Raw genomic sequence first — 26,469 nt, 5'->3', positions numbered from 1 at the left:
TTGATGTTTGCTTTATAGAGGTGTTTTTAACGAGGTTAATTTCAAGACAAATAAAAAGCTTCGACTTGTATCACAGAATCACAAAGATTTCGTGAAATCTTCACAACAAATAATAGATATAGATGGAAATGGAACAAATTGCATAATTCGTGTGAAGAATAACAAATATAATGCATAAAAACAGTTTTTTTCCACGAGTGATAGTTCTACTCAATAACCAAAGTCTGTAGTCTCTTTTTTTGCTCTGGTTTATTTTCACCCACATGTTTAGACCGTAATGGTGTATCCTTATTGTTTTGATGTGGTTATGCTTTATTCTTAATTGTTAACTGTATGTTTGTGTTGTCATTTGAGAGCGGAGCACCAAGGCACATTCCTTGTGTATGCATACTTGGCCAATAAACTTATTAATTTATTCATTGTTATTTCTAAATGTATTTTAACATCTTATTTACTATATCCAAATATATTTTAATTTATTTTTTCCCATTTGTGTCTACTAAAAATTAAGCATCACAATTGTTCAAAGATGGAAAACTGTTATTTGCACCTGAAGGGTTAATGACAAATCTTTTCTTCATGACTCAAATTATTTTGCAGAATTATTTTGATTGGAACAGCATCAGTAAACTGCATACTATGTTGCAGTGCAGGCTTCCTTAGTCTGAATGTATTGATGTAAAGAAGAAAGGTTGATTCTGTAAAAAGATCAACTGAGTGGCAGTCACAGTGGCGCAGCGGTAGAGTTGCTGCCTAACAGCAAATGCAGCACTGGAGACCCGGGTTCGATCCCGAATACGGGTGCTGTCTGTACGGAGCTTGTATGTTCTCCCCGTGACCTGCGTGGGTTACCTCCGAGATCATATCATCATATCATATATATACAGCCGGAAACAGGCCTTTTCGGCCCACCAAGTCCGTGCCGCCCAGTGATCCCCGCACATTAACACTATCCTACACCCACTAGGGACAATTTTTACATTTACCCAGCCAATTAACCTACATACCTGTACGTCTTTGGAGTACTTCAGATCTTCAGTTTCCTTCCATACTCCAAAGACGTACAGGTTTGTAAGTAAATTGGCTTGGTAAATGGAAACATTGTCCCTAGTGTGTGTAGGATAGTGTTAATGTGCGGGGATCACTGGTCGGTGTGGACCCAATTCGGCTGAAAGGGCCTGTTTCCGCGCTGTATCTAAACTAAACTAAACAATGACACCAAATTATTGCATTAGAGGGTTTAAAGGAATCATGCTTTACTGTTTCCTTGACCATTTTGAAGTTGATTGACTGGAATCTATGGAAGTTAATATGCTTCAATTTTCTTTATTCTTCAGGTGCTTGGGAATGATTTGCCTGATCAGTAGGAGGAGGATTCGGACCAGGACTCCACACTGTTGATAAGGACATGGGACTCTCCTTATCAGCTTCCATCAGGTTCAATACAATTGACATCTTCATCAGCAGCACTAAGGAGGAACCTTGGTTTGGTTTATTACCTCATTACAGAAGCATTGCTGTCAAAGGCCGAAGGTACATTCATGACTACTACAGTGATTTCCAACATGGGATTCTGCACTGTGCAGGACAGCAACAAAGTTTAGTTATCAAAAAAATTATTTTAATGTTATTAGATAAATCAAAAGATACTGCATCAACTAGCTTAATAACTAAATATCACCTTGGATCAATTAAATCTCATCAGTTGCCATTTATATTAGAAGGACAATATTTATTTTGCATACACACTCCCATCTTGATCATACTTTCTCTCTCGCCCCACTTTAATCTCATGAAAAATTGACATACATCCACTTTTTGTTTAAATCAAAACAGAAGTTGTTTCATGCTCTGGAACCATCTGCATATCATAACAAACCCTCTCAAGCTCCACTGGTTTCATTCAGGCAAACGCTAAGTAGTTGTTGCACGGAAAGATTTATTCTTGCTTTTTCTATGCTTTGCTTGATCTATAACAAATTTTATATATCTTTTGGAATCATGTTGTACAATTTTAATCTTCCTCTGGGAGAAATAAAATCAAAGACATATAACCCATTCTTTTATTTTATGTTCAACCGATATCCATCACATCACCCATTCTTAGGTATTTGTATATTGTTCTTAACTGGAATCTTTAAATGTATGCAACCTCGTTTCTTCCGAGGTGCAGTCACTATCAAATGAAAGCTTCAGTCAAGACAATTTTACTGTCAAACCATGGATTATCCCATTGCCCTTTTCTCTGCCACATCCAATAATAATGCTATGGCTGCAGTGGGGAATCAGGACGAACATAGAATCTTAAATGTGTTTTATCAGTTCATGCAATTCTATTGTAGGCAGTTTTAGAAGGAACTAGACCAAGTGGACCCGTTGGGTCCATTCCTCATTGGGTTCCCATCGTGAAATGGTAAAATCGCGTTTGGTTTTTATAGTTAAAATCCTCTCTCGGAGATCCACGAGACTGCCCTCATTCAGCAGCAGTGTCAGCTCGACTGCGACGGCAGTTGCTTTGAGCGGGAAGAAACCACACCCCCACGTGGGACCCAGACCAATTGGACGTCGAGCGGGAGGTCAGAACCAATCATTCGACCTGACGTGGGGACCCGGGCCAATTGGGCGTCGAGCGGGAAGTCGTAGCCAATCAATGGACTCCACGTGGGGGTAAACGGCAGGAGCAAATCAGGACCTGCCGGCAAACAATCAGCGGGGAGCATCGGCGTTCTTCCCACGTGGGAGCCGGACCAATCGTGCATCGAGTGGGAGGTCGGAGCAAATCAATGGACCCCAAGTGGGGTTGAGCCCAAGGAGCAAATCTCCCCTCCCCCACTCCCCTACTCTCCCCTCCCCTCCCCTACTCCTCCACCCTCCCCAACTCCTCCCCCTCCCCTCCCCTACTCCTCCCCCTCCTATCCCCTACATCCCCCCCTCCCCTCCCCTACTCCCCTCCCCTACTCCCCTCCCCTACTCCCATCCCCTACTCCCATCCCCTACTCCCCTCCCCTACTCCCCTCCCCTACTCCCCTCCCCTACTCCCCTCCCCTACTCCCCTCCCCTACTCCCCTCCCCTACTCCCCTCCCCTACTCCCCTCCCCTACTCCCCTCCCCTACTCCCCTCCCTTACTCCCCTCCCCTACTCCCCTCCCCTACTCCCCTCCCCTACTCCCCTCCCCTACTCCCCTCCCCTACTCTCCCCTCCCCTACTCTCCCCTCCCCTACTCTCCCCTCCCCTACTCTCCCCTCCCCTACTCTCCCCTCCCCTACTCTCCCCTCCCCTACTCTCCCCTCCCCTACTCTCCACTCCCCTACTCCTCCCCTCCCCTACTCCCACCCTCCCCTACTATTTCTCCCCTCTCCTACTATCTCCCCCCTCCCCTATTCCCCCCTCCCCTACTCCCCCCTCTCCTACTCCCCCCTCCCCTCCCCTCCCCACTCCCCTCCCCTATTCCCCCCTCCCCTACTCCCCCCTCTCCTACTCCCCCCTCCCCTCCCCTACCCCCTCCCCTCCCCTACTCCCCCCTCCCCTCCCCTACTCCCCCCTCCCCTCCCCTACTCCCCCCTCCCCTACTCCCCCCCTCCCCTCCCCTACTCCCCCCCCTCCCCTCCCCTACTCCCCCCCTCCCCTACTCTCCCCCTCCCCTACTCTCCCCTCCCCTACTCTCCCCTCCCCTACTCTCCCCTCCCCTACTCTTCCCGCCCCTACTCTCCCCTCCCCTACTCCTCCCCTCCCCTACTCCCCTACTCCCCCCCCTCCCCTACTATTTCCCCCTCTCCTACTATCTCCCCCCTCCCCTCCCCTATTCCCTACTCCCCCCTCTCCTACTCCCCCCTCCCCTCCCCTACTCCCCCCTCCCCTCCCGTACTCTCCCCCTCCCCTACATCCTAAAGTTTGCTGACAACTTGACCATCTTGGGCCTCATCACAGACAACAATGAGACGGCCTACAACGAGGAGGTAAAGGCACTGAACGCTGGTGCCAGGAAAATAATCTCTCTCTCAATGTCAGCAAAACTAAAGAGATGATCGTGGACTACAGCGGAGGAGTGGACACCTCCCATCCACATCGGTGATGCTGAGGTTGAAAGGATCAGCAGCTTTAAGTTCCGCGGTGTGCACATCATTCAGGATCTTTCCTGGACACTGCATACGGACACAATAACAAAGAAGGCTCACCAGTGGCTGTTTTTCCTGAGAACACTGAGGAAGTCTGGCATGAACGCCAGCATCCTCACAAACTTCTACAGATGCACCATCGAGAGCCCGCTGACAGGCTGCATTACAGTTTGGTACAGGAACTGTTCTGCCCACAACCACAAACCACTACGGAGAGTGGTGAAGACGGCACAGCACATCACTGGCAACTGTCTCCCGGCCATTCAGGACATTTTCGACCGGCGGTGCCTGCGGAAGGCACGCAGCATCATCCAGGACCACAGCCACCCAGCACGCAGGCTGTTCTCCTTGTTACCGTCAGGCAGACGATACAGGAGTATGGCTGCGCGTACCACCAGACTTAAGAACAGTTTCTACCATCAGGCCATCAGGCTTCTGAACTCATAAACACATTTCAAATCATATAATAATAATAATAATAATAATAATAATAATAATAATAATAATAATAATAATAAGCATTTATTTTATATAGCGCTTTACCAGGTGCTCAAAGCGCTTTTACAAAAACAGTCATAACATAAAAACAAACAGACAAATTATCCTGACGGAGAAGCGGCGAACAAACAGCGCCAGCGTCCTCTCACGTCAGGGTCCGGCAGTAGACAACAAAAAGCACAGGACACACAGATACAATTTTAACACAAACAGCCATCACAGTGATTGCTCCAGGCACACCCTCACTGTGATGGACGGCAAAAAAAAGTCATTATCTCCTCCTCATTCTTCTCCCGTGGCGCCACGAGGCGATCGAGGCTTCCAACCGGGCGATGGAAAGTCCGAGAGCCGAGCCGAGCAGGCCGATGAAGGTCCTGAGCCCCCACCGGGCGATGGAAAGTGCCGCGGCCAGGCCACGCAGGGCGATGAGGGGCCTGCGAGCGGGTCGATCGTACCTCGCGCTCCGGGGCGGTCGAAGCTGCTACGGCTGGAGCTCCTGAAAGCCGGTCGCCAGCCAGGGACCTGCGAGCTCCCGATGTTGCGGTCTGCAGGGCCCACGGCCGAAGCCTCCGAGATGGTAAGTCCAGGCCCTGCGACCGGAGTCTTCAAGGTCGATCCCAGCTGGAGGCCGCCGACTCCACGATGTTAGGCCGTAGCGCGAACGGAGATACGACACGGTAAGGGTCGCATCTCCGTTGAGGAGGAGATTAGAAAAAAATGTTTCCCCCACCCCCCCACCACCCCCCACATAAACAGAGTTAAAAATAGAACAAAACGTACATTAAACGATGACAATAGACAAAAAAAAAAAAAAAAGACAGAGAGACTGCCGGTGAGCCGCAGCTGCAGAACACAGCCACGCCCCCAATATGTTGATTATTTTTAATATTGTCTTTTTATCTATTTTTAATATTGTCTTTTTACCTTACTAATGTCATTTTTAAAATCTTATATTTATCCTTGGAATATTACTGCTGAGGTGATCCGTTGTCTTGTCAAATACATTTCATTGTACCGTTTACCCTGTGCCAACCTACATATGACAAATAAAATTTATTTTATATTATGAAAATTTATTATATATACCAGACAAATTTGGGCCCAATCCTCGTATATATACCAGACAAATTTGGGCCCAATCCTCGTTGACGGGGGGAAGGGGAGAGGGTGTGACTGAGGAGGACACTCTCTCCTTCCCACCCCCATTCTAACTCTTCCCCCACCTCCCCTTTCACCACCACCCCCCTTTCCCCCGCTCTCTCTTCTCCCCCCACCCCCCATTCTCTCCTCCACCAGCCCCAGTCTTACTCTCCCCTTTCTCCACCCCCCCTCTTTCCCCCACTCTCTCTTCCCCCCACCACCAACCACCCTTCCCCCCCACCCCCACTGTCCCCCTCCCCAGTCCCACTCTCCCTCCCATCCCCACTCTCTCCTCCTCCTACCCTCCCCATCCCCCCCACTCTTATTCTCCCGGAGCGGTGGACTACTGGAGACGGACAGCGCAGCGGCGGCTGTGGCCTAACCGAGCTGGGATTACTCGCAGCGGTTGTTGAGGAGAGGGGAGAGTATGTCAAGTGACCACTATAACTTCCTTCTTTTTTTTTTCCTAATCAGATGTGCAGCACTTTGGTCAACGTGGGTTGTTTTTAAATGTGCTATAAAAAAATAATTGACTTGACTTGACTTGACTTGACTTGCAATAACAAAAAACAGCACTTTAAAACAATCCTGGAAACTTTTCGAAACAATGTTCGAAACAATGTAGCCGTCACAAGCTGAAGACCAAATCCGCACTGCAGCGCCCCCCTGAAAAGGGGGGGGGAGGCAGCGCTTTAAAACCTCTGTAACTTAAAAATCACGCGACCAAAGTAAATGAAAATATCACGGCCGAGCGAGCGCGAGATTGGCGATTGATCGCCCCCCTGAAAAGGGGGGGGGCAGCGCTTTAAAACCTCTGTAACTTAAAAATCACGCGACCAAAGTAAATGAAAATATCACGGCCGAGCAAGCGCGAGATTGGCGATTGAGGCGGTGCGAAAACCGTCGCGCTACGGTCCGCCTTTTTTCCGCAATCGATGTTACGTACGGTTCAGGTCATTCTCAAAAATATACACAAGATCTGAGTTTTAATAGTATACTAGAACAAGTGTGCCCGTTCAAAGCGGGCCCGTTGGGCCCGTCCCCACACCCCCCATTTTCGTCCTCCTGATCTGTGTATGTCAAGTGACTTTAAAACAATCTGTGCTTTTCTGGAAATGTCAAGTGACTTTAAAACAATCTGTGCTTTTCTGGAAACTTTTCGAAACAATATAGCCGTCACAAGCTGAAGACTAAATCCGCACCGCAGCGCCCCCCTTCTGTAAAACCTTCGATAAATCAGGGGGGGCAGCGCTTTAAAACCTATGTAACTTAAAAAACATGCGACCAAATTAAATGAAAATATCGCGGCCGGTCAGATGGGAGGTTGGTGATCAAGGCGGTGCAAAAACCGTGACGCGACGGTTTACAGTTTTGCCGCAATCACTGATATATACACAAACCCAGGATACAAACATATTTATAAACAAGAAGTGAATTTTAATAGTATATAGACTAGAACAAGTGTGCCCGTTCAAAGCGGGCCCGTTGGGCCCGTCCCCACACCCCCCATTCTCTCCTCCCCCAGCCCCACTCTTACCCGTTGGGCCCGTCCTCCTGATCTGTGTATGTCAAGTGACCACTATATTTCCAAATCAGATGTGCAGCACTTTGGTCAACGTGGGTTGTTTTTAAATGTGCTATACAAATACTTGACTTGACTTGACTTGACTTGCAATAACAAAAAACAGCACTTTAAAACAATCCTGGAAACTTTTCGAAACAATGTTGGAAACAAGTAGCCGTCACAAGCTGAAGACCAAATCTGCACTGCAGCGCCCCCCTGAAAAGGGGGGGGGGGGGCAGCGCTTTAAAACCTCTGTAACTTAAAAATCACGCGACCAAAGTAAATGAAAATATCACGGCCGAGCGAGCGCGAGATTGGCGATTGAGGCGGTGCGAAAACCGTCGCGCTACGGTCCGCCTTTTTTCTGCAATCGATGTTACGTACGGTTCAGGTCATTCTCAAAAATATACACAAGATCTGAGTTTTAATAGTATATAGATAGACTAGAACAAGTGTGCCCGTTCAAAGCGGGCCCGTTGGGCCCGTCCCCACACCCCCCATTCTCTCCTCCCCCAGCCCCACTCTTACTCTCCAAGTGTGCCCGTTGGGCCCGTCCTCCTGATCTGTGTATGTCAAGTGATCACTATAACCTTATTTTTTTTTTTTTTTCCTAATCAGATGTGCAGCACTTTGGTCAACATGGGTTGTTTTTAAATGTGCTATACAAATATAATTGACTTGACTTGGCTTGACTTGACTTGCAATAACAAAACAATCAGTGCTTTTCTGGAAGCTTTTCGAAACAATGTAGCCGTCACAAGCTGAAAACTAAATCCTTTTCTGGAAACTTTTCGAAACAAATGTAGCCGTCACAAGCCACAAGCTGAAAACTAAATCTGCACCGCAGCGCCCCCCTGAAAAAGGGGGGGGCAGCGCTTTAAAACCTCTGTAACTTAAAAAACACGCGACCAAATTAAATGAAAATATCACGGCCGAGCGAGCGCGAGATTGGCGATTGAGGCGGTGCGAAAACCGTCGTGCTACGGTCCGCCGTTTTGCTGCAATCGCTGTTACGTATAAATATACGATATATTCAGGTCAAACCCCAAAAAAATATATATATATATTCACAAGACAGACAGACAGACAGACAGACAGACAGACAGACAGACAGACAGACAGACAGACAGACAGACAGACAGACAGACAGACAGACAGACAGACAGACAGACAGACAGACAGACAGACAGACAGACAGACAGACAGACAGACAGACAGACAGACAGACAGACAGACAGACAGACAGACAGACAGACAGACAGACAGACAGACAGACAGACAGACAGACAGACAGACAGACAGACAGACAGACAGACAGACAGACAGACAGACAGACAGACAGACAGACAGACAGACAGACAGACAGACAGACAGACAGACAGACAGACAGACAGACAGACAGACAGACAGACAGACAGACAGACAGACAGACAGACAGACAGACAGACAGACAGACAGACAGACAGACAGACAGACAGACAGACAGACAGACAGACAGAGCGAGCCCGTTGGGCCCATTCCCCACTCCCCCATTCTCTCGTCCCACATCCCCACTCTTACTCTCCCCACACTCTCCCCTTTGGCCCGTCCTCTTAGGGTTTCCATTGTATCCGGGAGGGGGTGAGGGAGTGAAGGGGGGAAGGGAGGGAGAGGGAGGTTTGGGGGAGGGAGGTGTGGAGTGATCGAGGGGGAGGGAGTGGTGGAGGGAGGGATGTGTTGAGGATGGAGGGTGGAGGGAGGGGGGGAGGGTGATGAGAGATGGGGTGGTATTTGTGGAGGGAGGGAGGGGGGGGAGAGAGGGGAGAGAGGGGGAGGGAGGGATGGGGGAGCTTACTCTCCCCACACTCTCCCCTTTGGCCCGTCCTCTTAGGGTTTCCATTGTATCCGGGAGGGGGTGAGGGAGTGAAGGGGGGAAGGGAGGGAGAGGGAGGTTTGGGGGAGGGAGGTGTGGAGTGATCGAGGGGGAGGGAGTGGTGGAGGGAGGGATGTGTTGAGGATGGAGGGTGGAGGGAGGGGGGGAGGGTGATGAGAGATGGGGTGGTATTTGTGGAGGGAGGGAGGGGGGAGGGGGAGAGAGGGGGGAGGGAGGGATGGGGGAGAGGGGAGGGATATGGACCTCCCCTTTTCCCAGTACCCCTCTTTCCCCCACCACCAATTCCCCTCCGCACTACCCCTGTTGTCCCATTCCCCATTCTCAGCCCCCCCCCAATTTTCTCTCCCCCAGACACACTCTTAGGGGGGGGGGTGCGGGTGATCGGATCAGTGAAAAGTCCGGTGGGGGGGGGGCTTCGGGAGATCGCATCATTCAAAGGCCCGGGGGGGGGTGGGGGGATAGCGGGGAGATGTTCTCCCGGGTGTGGGAGAGAGGAGAGAAGCAAGGGGAGAGAGGAGAGGTGAGCCGGTGATCGCGGGCTGGCGCCGCTAACGGCGTCCATTGTTTTGGTGCGAGTGAGGAGATGCCGCGCATGCGTGCTGAGTACAGAGTGAGGAGATTCCGCGCATGCGTACTGAGCACTGCCGCACCGCAGCGCCCCCCTTCTGTCAAAACTTCGATAAATGAGGGGGGGCAGCGCTTTAAAACCTCTGTAACTTACAAAATATGCGACCGAATTAAATAAAAATATCATTTTCCAGCAGCGAACCGCGTGGTGATTAAGGCCGTACAAAAATCGTGGCGCTACGGTTCACCGTTTTGCCGAAATTGCCGTATTCAGCCGACATCAGTGGAATATATATATATACATACAAGATCTGAGTTTTAATAGTATATAGATAGATAGATAGACTAGAACAAGTGTGCCCGTTCAAAGCGGGCCCGTTGGGCCCGTCCCCACACCCCCCATTCTCTCCTCCCCCAGCCCCACTCTTACCCGTTGGGCCCGTCCTCCTGATCTGTGTATATAATCACTAAATCAAAACCAATGTTTAAACCAATGTATTTAATATTCCAAATCTTTTCCCACAAATGGCTTAAACCATCTACCATCAAGTACTGTTATCTATGCAATTTTTGAATTGTTCAAAGCCCCTCGCTATGTTTTAATTTGACTTAAATTGCAAACAAATGGTGCAGTATATTAATGTGCTGATAATGTGTGCTTTGGAGCAGTCATGTCTGTATATTCCCACATGACTGCTCATGTGTTCATTTCCAGATTTAAGGTATTGTCTTTCTGTTCAGGTGGACATAAAAGATCGCATTGCACTATTGAAAGAGCAGGGAGTTCTCCTGGTATCCTGGCCTACGTTATTCCCCTCCTCAAACATCACCAAAACAGTAAACGGCCAGTCATCATATTTGCTGATTGTGCACAACAGCATCCCACAATGTGGATGTCACACTTGTCTACAAAACAGTGAAGCACTTTAGAAGTCCTGAGGGCATGGTAAGATGGAATCAACCAGTATAGATTTTGTGTACTTCAAAGCCTACATTTGTAACGATCGTAGAAATAAAAATGAGAGCGGAATAGTAGTTGAAAGAGTAAAGGCAAACAATGGGAGAGCACTTTAAGCTGCAAAGAAGTATAATAATTGGGTCAAGTAAAAGACGTACTATCTTCTGAGGTGCCATAAACAAGTTTTCTTTTTCTCCCATGCATAATTATAATCATAAATTGAATGTTTCGTTTTCCTGTGGTGATTGGGATTTTAATTCTGTGGACTTAATGCTAAAATGATAACTGTTATATTGCTTAAAAATACTATATTTTGTGCAGGATTAATTAATTAGTCCAAGCTATATCACAGCAAAATAAATACAGTAACTTGTAAACTACATATCTTGAGCTCTCATGTAAATTCAAGGTTACTGAACAATCATTGTCCAGTACCACATGAAAGAAAATCATTCAGCCTATTGACATGCCAGGTGAAATAGGCCACGGAGTACCTTGAGCCTGCTTTGTCATTAAGCTAGACCCTGTCACACCTGCCCATCAACTCCTGTACCTATTTTGCTTCACCTTCCTTGATACCGTGACTCAAAACATTACCAGTCTATTCCATCCACAGATGCTGCCTGAGGTGCTGAATCACTTTTTGCATTTTACTCAGTATTCCAGCATCTGGTTTCTTGTGTCTGTCTGTTAAATTCCATTATCATGCTGAAGACCTTTAATAGTTGGGAAGAAACTGTTCCTGAACTGATGGTACAGGCTTTCAAATTTGTGTACTACCTTCCCAACAGGAGAGGGGGCAAGAAGGAATGTCCGGGGTGAAAAAGGTCCTTGATTATGTTGGAAGTTATGAATGAGAAACCTACTGGTCATTTTTTTTGTGGATTTGACTGAGAATATGTTGAGGTCAACGATGTAATGTATATTTGGATTTTCTGAATGTCTTTGATCAAGTCTCACAAAAAGGTTAATATTGCAAAATTTAAACTGTGTGGAATTAGAATTATTCATTTGGCTTAGATTGAAAATTGGTGACTTTCGGAAGCAGAAAGACTAAATGAGTCCATGGGTTGAAAAATGGCGATGCTTAGGCCACAGCTATTCACCAAATATATCACTGTTTTGGATAAGGGACCGGAGATGTAATATTCATAACTTTGCTGTAACACAAAACTGGGTGGGGTTGTGAAGAGGAAGCACAGAGGCTTCATTGTGATTTTCGCAAATTAAGTGTGCAGAAGCTGTATAAATGTGAAGTTATGCATTTCGGTAGAAAAAACAATAAAGTAGAATATTATTTAAGTGGTAATATTTTGAGGAATATTGAAGTGTAGACTGAGCTGCATGCCCTTGTACACAGGTTACTAAAGGCAAATGTGCAAATACAACAGACAGGTAAGAGGGCAAATGGTATGTTGGCCTCAACTGTACAGGAGTAAAGGATGTTTTGCTAAAATTATACAGGAGCTTGCCGTGAGCATTGTGAGCAGTTTTGAACCCCTTTTTGAAGAAAAGATATACTTGCCATAGAGTAAGTGCATACAAATTTGCATTGACCTGCACAACATTTGCTAGAGTTTGGAAGAATGAAGGGAACCGTACTGAAACTTGCGCAATTCTGACATGGTTTAACAAAATAAGATGATTTCACTGGTGTGTGTATGGACCCAAATGGCTCATTCTTGCTTCTGCTTTTCTAAACTTCATTGGTGTTTAAATGTATCTGAAAATTATTTGGATTATAAGTCTAAGTAGTTCAACTGTTGATTAAAGATTACTAATGAAGACATTTCTGGAGTATGATGTCAAATTACTTATGCTCATTGTATCTGTACTTCATCGTACTTATACACATGCCAATTAAAAATGTGTTTGCTGCAGCATCACAAGCACATGACACATACAATCACTAAAACACATTTTGCATAATTTATTCCTGCGTGATACAAAATTCTTCAAAAAAATGCTGCAAAAGAAACGACATTAGTGCAAAACACAATTAGGGAAAAAAAGTTATGGTAGTGCAAGAGAAAGTCTTCAATCGTCTCTCATCGAGATAGGATTATGATTGTGTGGGTAGGCTTGTAAACTGATAGTTGCAGGAAAGTAATTGTTCCAGAACATGGTGATGTGCATCTTCAGGTTTCTGTACCTCTTGCCTGATGGTTGTCAGCGAGTAGAGGGCATGGCGCAGATGATAGAGATCCTTGATGTTATGTGCCACATTCCTGAGACCGTGCCATGTAGATGCAGCTGGTGTGTAGTACATTTGTAAAAGTTTGAAACATTTGTAGTATTTCTTTAAACTTCAAGTCTACTCCACCATTCAATCATGTCTGATCTATCTCTCCCTCCTAACCCAATTCTCCTGCGATCTCCCCATAACCTCTGACACCTGTACTAATCAAGAATCTATCTATCTCCACCTTAAAAATATCAACTGAGTTGGCCTCAACGGCCTTCTGTGGCAAAGAATTCCACAGATTCACCACCCTCTGACTAAAGAAATGTCTCCTAATTTCCTTCCTAAAAGAACATCCTTTAATTCTGAGGCTATGACCTTTAGTTCTAGACTCTCCCACTAAATTGAACTAAACTAATGGAAACATCCACTCCATCCAAGCCTTTCACTATTCTGTATGTTTCAATGAGGCCCCCCCTCATTCTTCTAAACTCCAGCGAGTACAGGCCCAGTGCCGACAAACGCTCATCATAGGTTAACCTACTCATTCCTGGGATCATTCTTGTAAACCTCCTCTGGATCCTCTCCAGAGCCAGCACATCCTTCCTCAGATATGGTGCCCAAAATTGCTCACAGTATTCCAAATGTGGTCTTATCTGCGCCTTATAGAGCCTCTACATGACATCCCTGTTTTTGCATACAAGCCCTCCTGAAATAAATGCTAGCATTGAGTTTGCTTTCTTTACTACTGATTCGACTTGCAGATTAACTTTTTGGGAATCCTGCACCAGCACTCCCAAGTCCCTTTACACCTCCGATTTCTGTATTCACACCCCATTTAGGAAAATGTTCATGCCTTTCTTCCTACTACCAAAATGCATGACTCCACACTTTGCTCCACTATATTCTATCTGCCACTTCTCTGCCCACTCTCCCAACCTGTCCAAGTCCTTCTGCAGAGTCCCTTCTTTCTCTACATTATCTACCCCTCCACCTATTCTCAGAAAATGACCACAGACTAGTGAGCATTTTCTGCTCTAACATATTTATCCATTTTGCTCAATTTCTAATGCATAAAAAATCCAGAAGCAACAAAGCTCAAATAAAGCATTTTATTTTCGAATTCATGGTTTTTATCGTGTGTATACTTTTTTCCTTTCCTTTGGTTCAATTGAATTGACAAGAGACTGTGGATTGTACAAGGATCTTGTTTTATGCTGTCAACAACCTAGCTGATGAGTGTCAACTGTCGCCATGTAGTGAATAGAGTGCCTGATCCTTTTTAATCTGGTACTTCCAGGGTGCATCCATTTCAACCCATTTGGCAGATATGAGGGTAACTCAGTCTCCTTTTTCATTTACTGACTGTGGTTTACTCAGCACAAATCAGGATAAAATCTAAAATTACCCTGGTTTAAAAATATGGTTTTAGCAAAAATTAAAAATCTAATGTACTAATTATGGTAATCCTATAATCTGAAACTGTTTTAACATTTTAGAACAGCAACTTGGTGGTATTTAATAAAAAGCCTGTTTATCTAATTATACCATGAAGCTTCTTGGTAAATCTAGTGTTAATGTTAAATGCCACTTTCTTGTTGTGATCTGAAAATGTTGAAATGTTAGAATCCAATCTATCATGTGAAGAGCCACTCTTCACACTGGTTTAACAAACTGTCACCCTGTTTTTTATGCTTGGTGATGATGTAACAATTTGTCAAATGGCTTTGAAGATGCAATTCTTAAAATTAATGGAATTCTGTACATCAATTTTTCCTGTTTCTCAAATGAAATACATTGCTGCTAACAGTCAGAAGTCTAGAATTTAATAGATTGTGGTTACTTTAGATAATCAAGGGTACCAATTTATAGAAATACATTTATTAATAATTCTAACATATTGAAGGAGAAAACTTTAAATTTAATGTGAAACTGTGATTGTTTGTCTTGCTACAGGTATCCCATTTTTAGTAGAATTCAGAGTGAACTTATTCAATGACAATGTCTGATACTAGTATTGTAAAAGAAGAAGCTGAAGCAATGAGGGCTAAAGAGAGCACCTTTAAGCAGACATCAATGACTGAAAACCTAGTCAAATCAGAAAACCATGAATCAAAAGCAATGGAAAAGGATGAAGGTTGCACAGATAAGAGAATTGATTCTCAGGTAAGATCTACTAAACTTATCATGTTTTAATGTTCATTGTAGTTATCATTATTGTAATGATTATTGTATCATCATTCATGTTGAATTGCAGTAGAAGCAATTTGGGTATTACACATGTGATTTCCAATTTAACCTATTTTCACTGTTAGAAACATAGAAAATAGGTGCAGGAGGAGGCCATTTGGCTCTTTGAGCCAGCACTGCCATTCGTTGTGATCATGGCTGATCATCCACAATCAGTAACCGGTGCCTGTCTTCTCCCCATATCCCTTCCTTCCATTAGCCCCGAGAGCTCTATCTAACTCTCTTTTAAATTCATCCAGTGAATTGACCTCCACTGCCTTCCGTGGCAGAGAATTCCACAAATTCACAACTCTGGGTGAAAAAGTTTCTTCTCACCTCAGTTTTAAATGGCCTCCCCTTTATTCTTAGACTGTGTCCCCTGGTTCTGGACTCCCCCAACATTGGGAACATTTTTCCTGCATCTAGCTTGTCCAGTCCCTTTATAATTTTATACGTCTCTATAAGATCCCCTCTCATCCTTCTAAACTCCAGTGAATACAAACCCAGTCTTTCCAATCTTTCCTCATATGACAGTCCCTCCATCCCAAGGATTAACCCCGTGAACATACGCTGCACTGCCTCAATAGCAAGGATGTCCTTCCTCAAATTAGGAGACCAAAACTGCACACAATACTCCAGATGTGATCTCACCAGGGCCCAATACAACTGCAGAAGGACCTATTTGCTCCTATACTGAAATCCTCTTGTAATGAAGGCCAACATGCCATCAGCTTTCTTCACTGGCTGCTGTACCTGCACACTTACTTTCAGTGACTGGTGTACAAGGACACCAAGGTCTCGTTGCACTTCCCCTTTACCTAATCTGACACCATTGAGATAATAATCTGCCTCCTTGTTTTTGCTGCCAAAGTGGATAACCTCACATTTATCTCCATTATACTGCATCTGCCACGCATCTGCCCACTCTCTCAACCTACACAAGTCACCCTGCAACCTCCTAACATCCTCTTCGCAGTTCACGCTGCCACCCAGCTTTATGTCATCCGCAAACTTACTTGTGTTACTTCTAATTCCATCATCCAAATCATTTTATATATATTGTAAATAGTTGCGGCCCCAGCACCGAGCCTTGTGGCACTCCACTCGCCACTGCCTGCCATTCTGAAAAGGATCTGTTTATTCCTACTCTTTGCTTCCTGTCTGCCAACCAATTCTCTATCCATGTCAACACCCTACCCCCAATACCGCGTGCTCTAATTTTGGTCACCAATCTTCCGTGTGGGACCTTATTAAAGGCTTTCTGAAAGTCTAGATACACTACATCCACTGGCTCTCCTTCATCCATTTTACTTGTCACATCCTCAAAAAATTCCAGAAGGTTAGTCAAGCAGGATTTCTCCTTTCATAAATCCATGCTGACTTGGACCAATCTTTTTACCGCTATCCAAATGCGCCGTTATTACCTCTTTAATAATTGACTCCAGCATCTTCCCCACCACCGATGTCAGGCTAACTGGTCTATAATTCCCCGTTTTCTCCCTCGCTCCTTTCTTGAAAAGTGTGATAACATTAGCTACCCTCCAATCCATAGGAACTGATCCTGAATCAATTGAACATTGGAAAATGATCACCAATGGGTCCACGGTTTCTAGAGCCACCTCCTTGAGTACCCTGGGATGCAGACCATCAGGCCCTGGGGATTTATCAGCCTTCAGCCCCCCCTGTCTACCCAATACTATTTCTCGCCTAATGCAAATTTCTTTCAGTTCCTCTGTCTCCCTAGATCTTAATGTTCTTGAAATGTAAACGTGCACTCTTGTAGAGCTCCCAGTTAATTCAAAATAATCAACAGAGAGAAGCTTTGGCTTTCCTACCAGTAGCAAGTTAATGCACAACTCAAAATCTAATATATAGGATAGATGCCTGTTTTAAAAAATTCAAACGCTTAAATTAGTAATGGTAATATAGTATATTGAAGAAGACAATGATAGTTGCAGGGAACTGATTTTCTGCATTTGCTTTCTAAGGCAGATCTTATCAATGACTACTATTTAAAGCACAGTACTTATTTGTGTCATGATCTATGTAGAAAACATGGGATCATGGTCACAAGATTAATTATGACATTTTGATCGCACACCATGAGAAGTATCTGAGGTTAATGATTAAAGCAGAAACTATCAGTAATAAGATTCTTGCTTTTCGTTTATATGTGAGCTTTACTTTCAAATAATTTGCTTATTGGCCCTCCTGAAGTATGCTCAAAGGCATAAATAAGATACTCATACACACTGATTGTTGTGACTCACTGCCTTTGAGTTCCAAGATTTTTTTATGGTGAAGTCACAGGGGTCTTGCTTTCAGGCACCTTGCGCCTTAATAACATGTTACTTTTTTTTGAGTTGCAATTAAGTCTTGACAACTTCTTTTGATGCATGCTGTAATTCCAATCATTGTAGCATGCGCACCTGATTAAAGTTTAATACTGGAAAAACTTTTAATCAATATAATAAATGGAGATGGTAAACTGATATTCAGTGCCAGCACATAGCTATTGAATAATGTTGAATACTAATATTCTTATTTTCCCACTGAACATTTCAATTGTGTCTTGGAATTGTATGTTATAAGCTGTTTTGTGTTGTAATGTTCTGTAAGTAACGTGGAATATCATTGTCATATCATGTAGAAGCAACTTCACTTGGAACATCTCACTACCATTTCTTTATCACCGTCTCCATCTCAGGAGATAGACAATTGACTGACATCTATTATAAACCTACTGACTTCCACATCTATCTAGACTACACATCTTCCCACCCTGCTTCCTGTAAGGACTCTATCCCCTACTCCCACTTCCTCTGTCTATGTCTCATCTGTGCCCAAGATGAGTTGTTCCATACATCTAAGATGTCCTCATTCTTAAGGGAACGGGGGTTCAACACTTCCATCATAGAGGAGACCCTCACTAGGTTTGCTCTTGCTCCACCTCCCCCCAGTTGCAACAGGGACAGAGCCCCCCAGTCCTCACCTTTCACCCCATCAGCTGTTGCGTACAGCACATAATCCTCCAACATTTTTGCCACATCCAACGGGATCCCACCACTAGTCACATCTTTCCATCTCCACCCTTTCCTGCTTTCCGCAGAGACCTTCCGCAACAGAAGTCTGAAGAGGGGTCTCGACCCGAAACGTCACCTATTCCTTCTCTCCAGAGATGCAGCCTGTCCCGCTGAGTTACTCCAGCTTTTTGTGTCGCTCTTCGGTTTAAACCAGCATCTGCAGTTCCTTCTTGCACATAATATCATGACTGACTTGTAGAATGAGCCCAAGTCTCACGATGGACTGTGGTAGACATAGAAAGTTAGATCTACTTACTCAACAGGGAGGCAAATGGATTTACCAAGGCAGACAGATTTCCATCCCCCTGTTTCTCCTGATGCGATGAGACTTTGAGGCGTTCAGATACACTATTAAAGGGTTCTGTTCTCCATCATCAACAAAGGTGGACCTCTGTGCTGCCACTTCAAGTAGGTCTATCTTTGTGGTGGACCTCAACATAAATAAGATGGCCAAAAAAGCTACTACATTTGAAATGTGATTCTGAGTGACTGGGCTGTTCTCTGATCTAAGAGGCAGTTCTAGGTTTGCAATGTCTTATACTTGGTCCAAGAATCTGTTATCGCTGTTAATATTTGCTGTGGATTTGTTCAACTATATAGCTTATTTAAAGACCCAAGCACACGGCTATGAATCTGGTGTTGGCCTTGATATTGGTTTATTATTGTCATGTGCACAGTGAAAAACTTTGTTTACACATTATCCTGACAAATCATACCACACTTTCATCAGGTAGTGCAAAAGAGAAAATAAACAGAAGGTAGACTATAGTGTAAGAAAATAACTGCAGATGCTGGTACAAATCGATTTATTCACAAAATGCTGGAGTAACTTAGCAGGTCAGGCAGCATCTCGGGAGAGAAGGAATGGGTGACGTTTCGGGTCGAGACCCTTCTTCAGACTGATGTCGGGGGTGGGACAAAGGAAGGATATAGGTGGAGACAGGAAGATAGAGGGAGATCTGGGAAGGAGGAGGGGAAGGGAGGGACAGAGGAGCTATCTGAAGTTGGAGAAGTCGACGTTCATACCACCTGGCTGCAAACTGCCCAGGCGAAATATGAGGTGCTGCTCTTCCAATTTCCGGCGGGCCTCACTATGGCACTGGAGGAGGCCCATGACAGAGAGGTCAGACTGGGAATGGGAGGGGGAGTTAAAGTGCTGGGCCACCGGGAGATCAGTTGCGTTAATGCGGACCGAGCGCAGGTGTTCAGCGAAGCGATCGCCGAGCCTGCGCTTGGTTTCGCCGATATAAATAAGTTGACATCTAGAGCAGCGGATGCAATAGATGAGGTTGGAGGAGGTGCAGGTGAACCTCTGTCTCACCTGGAAAGACTGTTTGGGTCCTTTGATGGAGTTGAGGGGGGAGGTAAAGGGACAGGTGTTGCATCTCGTGCGGTTGCAAGGGAAAGTGCCTGGGGTTGGGGTGGTTTGGGTAGGAAGGGACGAGTGGACCAGGGAGTTACGGAGGGAACGGTCTCTGCGGAACCAGAGAGGGGAGGGGATGGGAAGATATGGCCAGTGGTGGGGTCCCGTTGTAGGTGACGGAAATGTTGGTGGATGATATGTTGGATCCGCTGGCTGGTGGGGTGGAAGGTGAGAACGAGGGGGATCCTGTCCTTGTTGCGAGTGGGGGGAGGGGGAGCAAGAGCGGAGCTGCAGGATGTAGAAGAGACCCTAGTGAGAGCCTCATCTATAATGGAGGAGGGAAAGCCCCGTTTTCTGAAGAACATCTCGGAAGCCCTAGTCTGAAACACCTCATCCCGGGCGCAGATGCGGCGTAGACGGAGGAATTGGGAGTAGGGGATAGACTTTTTGCAGTGGACCGGGTGGGAAGAAGCGTAGTCCAGATAGCTGTGCGAGTCGGTGGGCTTGTAGTAAATGTCCGTCACTAGTCTGTCTCCTGTGATGGAGATGGTGAGGTCCAGAAACGGGAGGGAGATGTCAGAGATAGTCCAGGTATATTTAAGGGCAGGATGGAAATTGGAGGTGAAGTGTATGAAGTCAGTGAGTTCTGCATGGGTGCAAGAGGTAGCACCAATTCAGTCATCGATGTAGCGGAGGTAGAGTTCGGGGATGGGGCCAGTGTACGTCTGGAACAGGGATTGTTTGACGTACCCGACAAAGAGGCAGGCGTAGCTAGGGCCCATGCGAGTGCCCATAGCTACGCCTCTGGTTTGGAGGAAGTGGGAGGAGTCAAAGGAGAAGTTGTTGAGGGTAAGAACCAGCTCTGCTAGGCGGAGGAGAGTGTTGGTCGATGGGGATTGGCTGGTTCTACGGTCGAGGAAGAAACGGAGGGCTTCGAGACCATCCTTGTGGGGGATGGAGGTGTAGAGTGACTGGACATCCATGGTGAAAATGAGGGAGTGGGGGCCTGGGAACCGGAAGTTATCCAGGAGATGGAGAGCGTGTGAGGTGTCTTGGACGTAGGTGGGGAGGGATTTAACCAGGGGGGATAGGATGGAGTCGAGGTAGGTAGAGATAAGTTCGGTAGGGCATGAGCAGGCAGAGACAATGGGTCTGCCGGGACAGTTGAGTTTGTGGATTTTGGGTAGGAGGTAGAAACGGGCCGTGCGGGGCTGGGGAACTATGAGATTGGAGGCACTGAGGGGTAGATCGCCGGAGGTGATGAGGTCGATGATGGTGCTGCTGATAAAGGTCTGGTGTTTATCGGTGGGGTCATGGTCCAGGGATAGGTAGGAAGAGGTGTCTGATAGTTGTCGTCTGGCCTCGGTGCGGTAGAGGTCAGCACGCCAGACTACCACAGCCCCTCCCTTGTCAGCGGGTTTAATTATCAAGTCCGGGTTGTTGCGGAGTGAGTGGAGGGCTGCACGTTCTGGAGGGGAGAGGTTGGAGTTAGTCGGGAGTGGAAAATTTGAGGCGGCTGATGTCACGCCGGCAGTTTGAGATAAAAGGTTATCTATAGTGTTACAGCTACAGAGAAAAAGCAAATTAATAAAATTGAATGAGCCACAGCGAGGTAGAAAGGAAGATCTGGAAATTCATCCCTATTTATTGAGTGGTCTGTTTGAGAGTCTTACGTTCGGGAAAAGGATGTCCTTGAATCTGGAGATTCCTGTTTTCAAGCGTTTGTATTTTGTGCTCAATTGGAGAGGAGAGAAGAAGGAATGATGGAGTGTGAGTGGTCTTTGACTATGTTGGCTGCCTTCCCGAGACAGGAAGGAGGAAAGTTGGAAGTTGATTTTGGTGTGGGGGGGGGGGGGGGGGGGGGGGGAGGTTTGAGGTGGAAGTTGGTTTTGTGTGATTGACTGGGCTGCCTTCACAACGCTACAATTTCCTGGTGTCTTGTGCAGAGCATTTGCCATACTGACCTAGAATACATTTGGATAGGATATTTCCTGTGATGCTTCTATACAAATTGGTAAGACTCTTTGGAAACATGCCAAATTTCCTTCGCTTTCTGAGGAAGTAGAAGCATTGGTGTGCTTTCTTGCCCAAAGTGTGACTGTGATTGGACCAAGGCGAATTGTTGGTGTTATTCACACCAGGAACTTGAAGCTCTTGACCATCTCTCCTGCAGCACCATTAATACCAACGGGGGTATGTAGGCCCCAGCTACCTGAATCCGATGACCAATTTCTTCATTTTGCTGACATCACCAGCTTACCAGACTCATGAAGTACTTCATGATGGTGGACGTCGGAGCCACCAAATAGTAGTCTTCAAGCCATGTTACTTTGCTTTGCTTTGTCATTGGGGTGATAGCAGTAGTCTTAAAGTCGGTGCCCATAGGCATGAAAAAAAATGGCTTTTCTCATTTTCAGAAGGACGTTGGACATTCTGGTGGGTTTTTCGAGCAATCTGTAGGATAAGTTGTCATAATGAGGATTTTATTTGTTCATTCCTTTAATATTTAATTAATTGATGATTTTTGCAATCACCAGTATTTTGTGGTGTGATCTGGATTCACTGATTTGGTTTAGTTTTGGACTTGTGTTCATCTGAAGTTACCACTTTGCACTTTTCAGAACATCAGAAATAGGAGTGGGAATAGACTGTCTAGCACCGCAAGCCTGCTCCACCATTCATCAAGATCAAGGCTGATCTTGCATGCAACATTATTTTCCTTCACCGTAACCATGTCCCTATACATTGTCGAAATGATGACTGAAACATCTTTGCAAAAACCCCAGCCCTTCTTTGCATAAAATTTTATTTTTATATATAGCACCCCTTGGAAAAATGTGTTTATAAATGAGATTTTTGAACTTTAAAATGTCTCCAACTTAAAACTTAAGACCGATTTAAATGAAACTTGTTAAAAACAGTCTCCGCGAGAGTGGTGATTAAGGTGGCGCAAGAAATTGTGGCGCTATGGTTCACCGTTTTGGCAAAATCACAGAAAAACATATGGATATATATACATACATATAAACAAGATCTGAGTTTTAGTGGTGTATAATATATATAAACATAGCACAAAAAGTAAGGACATTTGTGTTTGGTAGATTATTTCTTTGTTGTAACAATGCTTCTTGGCAATAAATCTTATACCGTTGGAAAGCCTATTTATTTCCCTTTTAAATGTTGCCTAATTTGTAAGGAACATGCATTTGTGGGATGAGCAGCAGAGCTGAGTATATGGGTTGCCCCCATGAAAAATTTGCCAAATCTTCTCTGCCAATGCCAAACAGCTTATTCTGCTGTTGCTATTGACTCTTGTTTTGAGCTTCTGGTACCCCCAGGTGCTGACAATCGGGTGCCTGATTGGCACCTGATTGGCAGCATCTGTGAGCATGGGCCCTGCTACAGTGGTCAGTAGGTGTCTGCTCCAAGAATCGGCATGCCACGTTTGACTGATCTGGATAGGGCCCGTGCGATAGGGCAACTTCAAGCTGGTGTTCCGCAAAACCAAGTTGCGGCATTATTTGGAGTGAACCCTAGTACCATCTCCAAAGTGAAGGCCAAGTTCCATATAACGGGGGATGTCAGAGACAGGCCGCGAAGTGGGCGTCCCAAGAAGACGACACCCAAAGAAGACCGTTTCCTCACCCTGTCAGCACTTAGGAACCGTAGGCTGTCTTCTACAGATTTGCAGTCAAGGTTTGCAGGACGATATGGCCGACGGCTCTCTGCCCAGACAATTCGGAACAGACTGCACGCAGCCGATCTCCGGTCTCATAGGGCTGCCAGGAGGCCTGCCATGACTGCCCTTCACCGTCAGGCCCGTTTGCGCTGGTGTTGGCAACACGTGCACTGGAACCTGAACATGTGGAGGAACGTTATGTTCAGCGATGAGTCCAGATTCTGCCTACGGCAGTTGGATCATAGGGTCAAAGTGTGGAGAAGACGCGGAGAACGCTATGCTGATTGCTGCACCCATAGAGTAACATCTTTTGGTGGAGGCAGTGTGATGGTGTGGGGCGGCATCTCCCTCACTGGAAAAACGAGGCTTGTCATCATTGGAGGCAATCTCAATGCAGAGAGATATCGAGATGAGATTCTGCAACCAGTGGCAATCCCATATCTCCACAGTCTGGGACCGAACTCTATCCTCCAAGATGACAATGCTCGCCCCCACAGAGCAGGGTTTCTCAGAGACTACCTCCAGAATTTGGGAGTGGAGAGGATGAAATGGCCTGCCAGCAGTCCTGACCTCAACCCCATTGAACACTTGTGGGATCAGCTTGGGCGTGCTGTTCGTGCCAGAGTGACCAACACAACCACGTTGGCTGACTTGCGACAAATGCTGGTTGAAGAATGGGATGCCATCCCACAACAGTGTGTGACCAGGCTGGTGACCAGCATGAGGAGGAGGTGCCAGGCTGTTGTGGCTGTGTATGGTTCTTCCACACGCTACTACGGCTCCTGTTTATTAAATGAATAAATTATTAAATTGCCAATATGTCTTGTTTCTTCAAACTTCAATCATCCAATCCACCAAACAACACCGAACAAGAGTCAATGGCAGAATAAGCTGTTTGGCATTGACAGAGAAGATTTGGCAGATTTTTCATGGGCTCTGCTGCTCATCCCACAAATGCATGTTCCTTACAAATGTGGCACCATTTAAAAGGGAAATAAACAGGCTTTCCAACGGTATAAGATTTATTGCCAAGAAGCATTGTTGCAACAAAGAAATAATCTACCAAACACAAATTTCCTTACTTTTTGTGCTATGTTTATATATAGATAGATATATATAGATATAGATGAATGATCTCTTGCTATCCATTTTGCTGCTATAACACTGTAAATTTCCCCGGTGTGGGACAAATAATTACCATTACCGCACACAAGCCGCAGCGGGCAGCTTCTCCTCCTCCTTCAGCGGCCGCTTCCACCGATGGCGGTGTCGACGAGAGCCGCTTCCACCGACGGCCCCGTCGTGAGTCCAATAAAATGGCGGCCACTCTCCTCCTCCTCACGCTCCACCATCTTGTGCGCGCCTCCCGCCGCACCATCCGCCTCGAGTAGTCCCAGCCCACAGCCGCCCTGCCGCACTATTTGCCCCCCACCTCTGCCGGGTCTCAGCCGCCGCCGTCCTCGAGTAGTCCCAGCTCAGCCGGGCCACAACAACGGCCGCCGCACTCCGGAGCTCCCTCCTCCTCCCTCCTCGCACGGATAGTGGTAAGTGGCTTTTGTCGCCAACTGGTCCGCGGAGAGGAGTGGGGAAGGAGGGGGTTGGAGGAGAGAGCGGGGAAGGACGGGGTTGGAGGAGGAGAGAGTGGGAGTGAGGGTGAAAGGGGGGTAGTGGGGGAGGGGAGGGTGGGGGGGAGAGTGGGGCTGGGGAGGAGGGCAGGCTAGGGTGGGGAGGAGGGAAGAGTGGGGATGGGGGTGTGGAGGAGGAGGGGTGGGGGGAAGGGGGACAGTGAGGAAGGGGGGTGGTGGTGAGGGGAAGAGAGGGTCGGGGGAAGGGGTGGGGAAGGAGAGCGTGGTGTTGGGGGAGAATGAGAGTAGGGGAGGAAAGAGGGGTGGGGGGGAGAGTAGGGCTGGGGGGGAGAGTGGGGTGCAGGCAGAGAGAGTGGGGGTGGGGGGAGGGGGGTGAGGTGGGGGGGAGGGGGAAATAGGAGTGGGAAGGGGTGTGGAGGCAGGGCTGGGGGGGTGGGGGCAGGGAAGGTGCAAGTGGGGGTGGGGTAGGGGGATGGAGTGGGATAAGGGGGATTGAGTGGGGGGTTGAGGGTGCTACCCTCTTCCCCCTTCCCCCTTCCCCCTTCCCCCTTCCCCCTCTATGAGGAATGGGCCCAACAGGTCCACTTGGTCTAATTATAAATAAAAGTAAAGACAAGGATAAAAGGATATGAAAAACAAATCTTCATCTGAATCCAAAATGAATGATCTTTTATTTTGAGATCGTGACCCCAGTTCTTAATTCCAACCAGAGGTGAGCACCTCCCTGCGTTAAGTCCATTGTGCCTACTTTCAACTTTGAGGTCTTTCTTATTTTTGCAATGATAGTCCACAGAATAGAGGCCAAGTCCATTCAATCTCACCTTACCATCACTGGAGCTAGTTCGTTGTTTCTTTGGTGTCTTCAATGGCTATGCTTTTCTGTTCTGCATCTCAAACTAAATAACTTGATATTCTTACAAAATATAACCCATTTCCCACCCACTCAACATCAACAGTGTTTATAGTTTTTTTATATTGAATCACTCACTTGTAATAGGGTGCATTCAAGTAAAAGCTACTAAATATATTCTAATGGTATAGACAAAGCACATTTTCTGGCACAATTTAACTTTGTTGGAGGATATTCATTTATTAAGTTATGATGGAGCTTTGTCAAGTCATAGAGCTTTAAAAATGGTCCGTTCAGCCTATTGAGCATTGCCAACCAAGCACCCATGTACACTTATCCCATTTTATTCTCCCCGCATTCACCTCCATCTCTTGAGATTTTACTACTCACATGGGGCAATTTTCATTGATTATTTAACTTATCAATCTACACACCTTTGGCGTGGGAAAGTAAAGTGAAGCTCCTGAGAGAAATCCGTGGCTTTCTTTGGAGAAAGTGTAAACTCAACACAGATTGCACCAGAGGCCAGACTTGAACCCTGTTCGCTGGAGCAATGAGGCAGCTGTGCCACTATACAGCCTGGCAACGATCAACTTTTTTCCCCCACATTTTTCTAAAATGTCAATGTTACATTGTCAATAGGGAGAAATGGAAGATTTTTTAAAACTGAATTGCTTTGTTAAAAATCCTGTTGAATTGCACCGACGATTTATGATGAGTTATCACAGGCTTGCATTTGAACATTGTATTCTGGGTTAAACGCCTGGATCTTGCTGTCATT

The 26,469-nt window shown here is 46.1% G+C and overlaps 1 protein-coding gene across 9 annotated transcripts in view; it reads left to right on the top strand.

Moving 5' to 3' along the window:
• r3hdm1 (R3H domain containing 1) overlaps positions 1–26,469 on the top strand; it is a 139,011-nt gene that overhangs the window by 35,790 nt on the left and 76,752 nt on the right. For 8 of the 9 annotated variants that reach the window (XM_078403401.1, XM_078403408.1, XM_078403402.1 and 5 more), the window contains exons 2-4: positions 1,338–1,533; positions 10,500–10,704; positions 14,855–15,064. In XM_078403401.1, the coding sequence (XP_078259527.1) occupies positions 14,894–15,064 (171 nt within the window). In that variant the 5' untranslated portion in view covers positions 1,338–1,533; positions 10,500–10,704; positions 14,855–14,893. The remainder of the gene's footprint in view (positions 1–1,337; positions 1,534–10,499; positions 10,705–14,854; positions 15,065–26,469) is intronic. The other variant, XM_078403403.1, reaches the window with a different exon arrangement.

The sequence above is a fragment of the Rhinoraja longicauda genome, chromosome 8, assembly GCF_053455715.1.
Source record: "Rhinoraja longicauda isolate Sanriku21f chromosome 8, sRhiLon1.1, whole genome shotgun sequence".
NCBI lineage: Eukaryota > Metazoa > Chordata > Chondrichthyes > Rajiformes > Arhynchobatidae > Rhinoraja > Rhinoraja longicauda.
The sequence above is the reverse complement of the archived record's forward strand: the minus strand, read 5'-3'. Positions and strand labels throughout refer to the sequence as shown.